The following is a 974-nucleotide window of genomic DNA, read 5'->3' on the forward strand; positions in this document are numbered from 1 at the left end:
CATTGGTGTGATCCCTGTACCCCATCTTATGCACAATTCTTATCGCTCTTTTTTGTAATATATACAATGGTTGAAGTGAGCTTTTGTATGTATTTCCCCAGTTTTCAACGCCATACTCTAAGTATGGTAAAATCAGTGAAGAATACAAAATGCGTAGTGCTTTCCCGTCCAAAATATATCTAACCCTTGCCAATATCAATATATTTTTTGTTATTTTGTGCTGAACATATCTGATATTCAATTTCCAAGAGAATTTGTCATCAACTATGACACCTGGAAAGTTAATTTTAAGTACTCATTCTATATTAGCTCCCCCAATTTTCAATTGAAGTTCATTATCTAGTCTATGATTCCCAAATACCATATATTTAGTTTTATCCAGATTCAGAGATAGTATATTACTGTCACACCATTTCTTTATCTTCTCAAGTTCCTGTGTGTGTTTATAAACCATAAATTGTGCACATTTATCAAGCTTGTATAAAATGCAAAGACGTCAAATACCTATACTACAACACCTAGCAGGATCACAATTCTGCTCCTACTACAACTACTACTACACCGAGGTAGTAATGCTACTGCTTGTGGTGCAGTATCTCTGCAGGATATCAACATGAGGAAGGCTTTCAGGAGCAGTACCATCCAGGACCAGCAGGTGGTGTCACGGAGCTCCATCCTCAACCCGGTACTGGAGATGTACCAACGCTGTGACAAGCCCCCACCCCTCAACATCCTAACTCCCTACAGGTCAGTTAACCCTAGATCCTAGACAGTGGACCAGACTAGTAGTCCTCACCAAGTGGTCTGTTTTAGAACTAAACCAGTAGGTGGGGTCTGAAAATTTGGATTGGTCAGTAGTTTAGCATGTTTGTGTCTTTTTGGCAGAAACTGCAAATCCAAGTCAGGTTCTGTATTTGTGAAAACAAATCTGAACAGTCATAGAGTCAGATTTATTGACTCCATGGGGTGCTGTA

At 39.1% G+C, this 974-nt stretch overlaps 1 protein-coding gene across 1 annotated transcript in view; it reads left to right on the top strand.

Annotated features, from left to right (window-relative positions):
- Positions 1-974, top strand: part of LOC109971828 (wiskott-Aldrich syndrome protein family member 3-like) — a 10,075-nt gene that overhangs the window by 5,920 nt on the left and 3,181 nt on the right. The window contains exon 4 of the mRNA XM_020620323.1: positions 594-747. Coding sequence (XP_020475979.1) covers positions 594-747 — 154 coding nt within the window. The remainder of the gene's footprint in view (positions 1-593; positions 748-974) is intronic.

This window comes from Monopterus albus, unplaced genomic scaffold (genome assembly GCF_001952655.1).
Source record: "Monopterus albus unplaced genomic scaffold, M_albus_1.0 scaffold235.1, whole genome shotgun sequence".
NCBI lineage: Eukaryota > Metazoa > Chordata > Actinopteri > Synbranchiformes > Synbranchidae > Monopterus > Monopterus albus.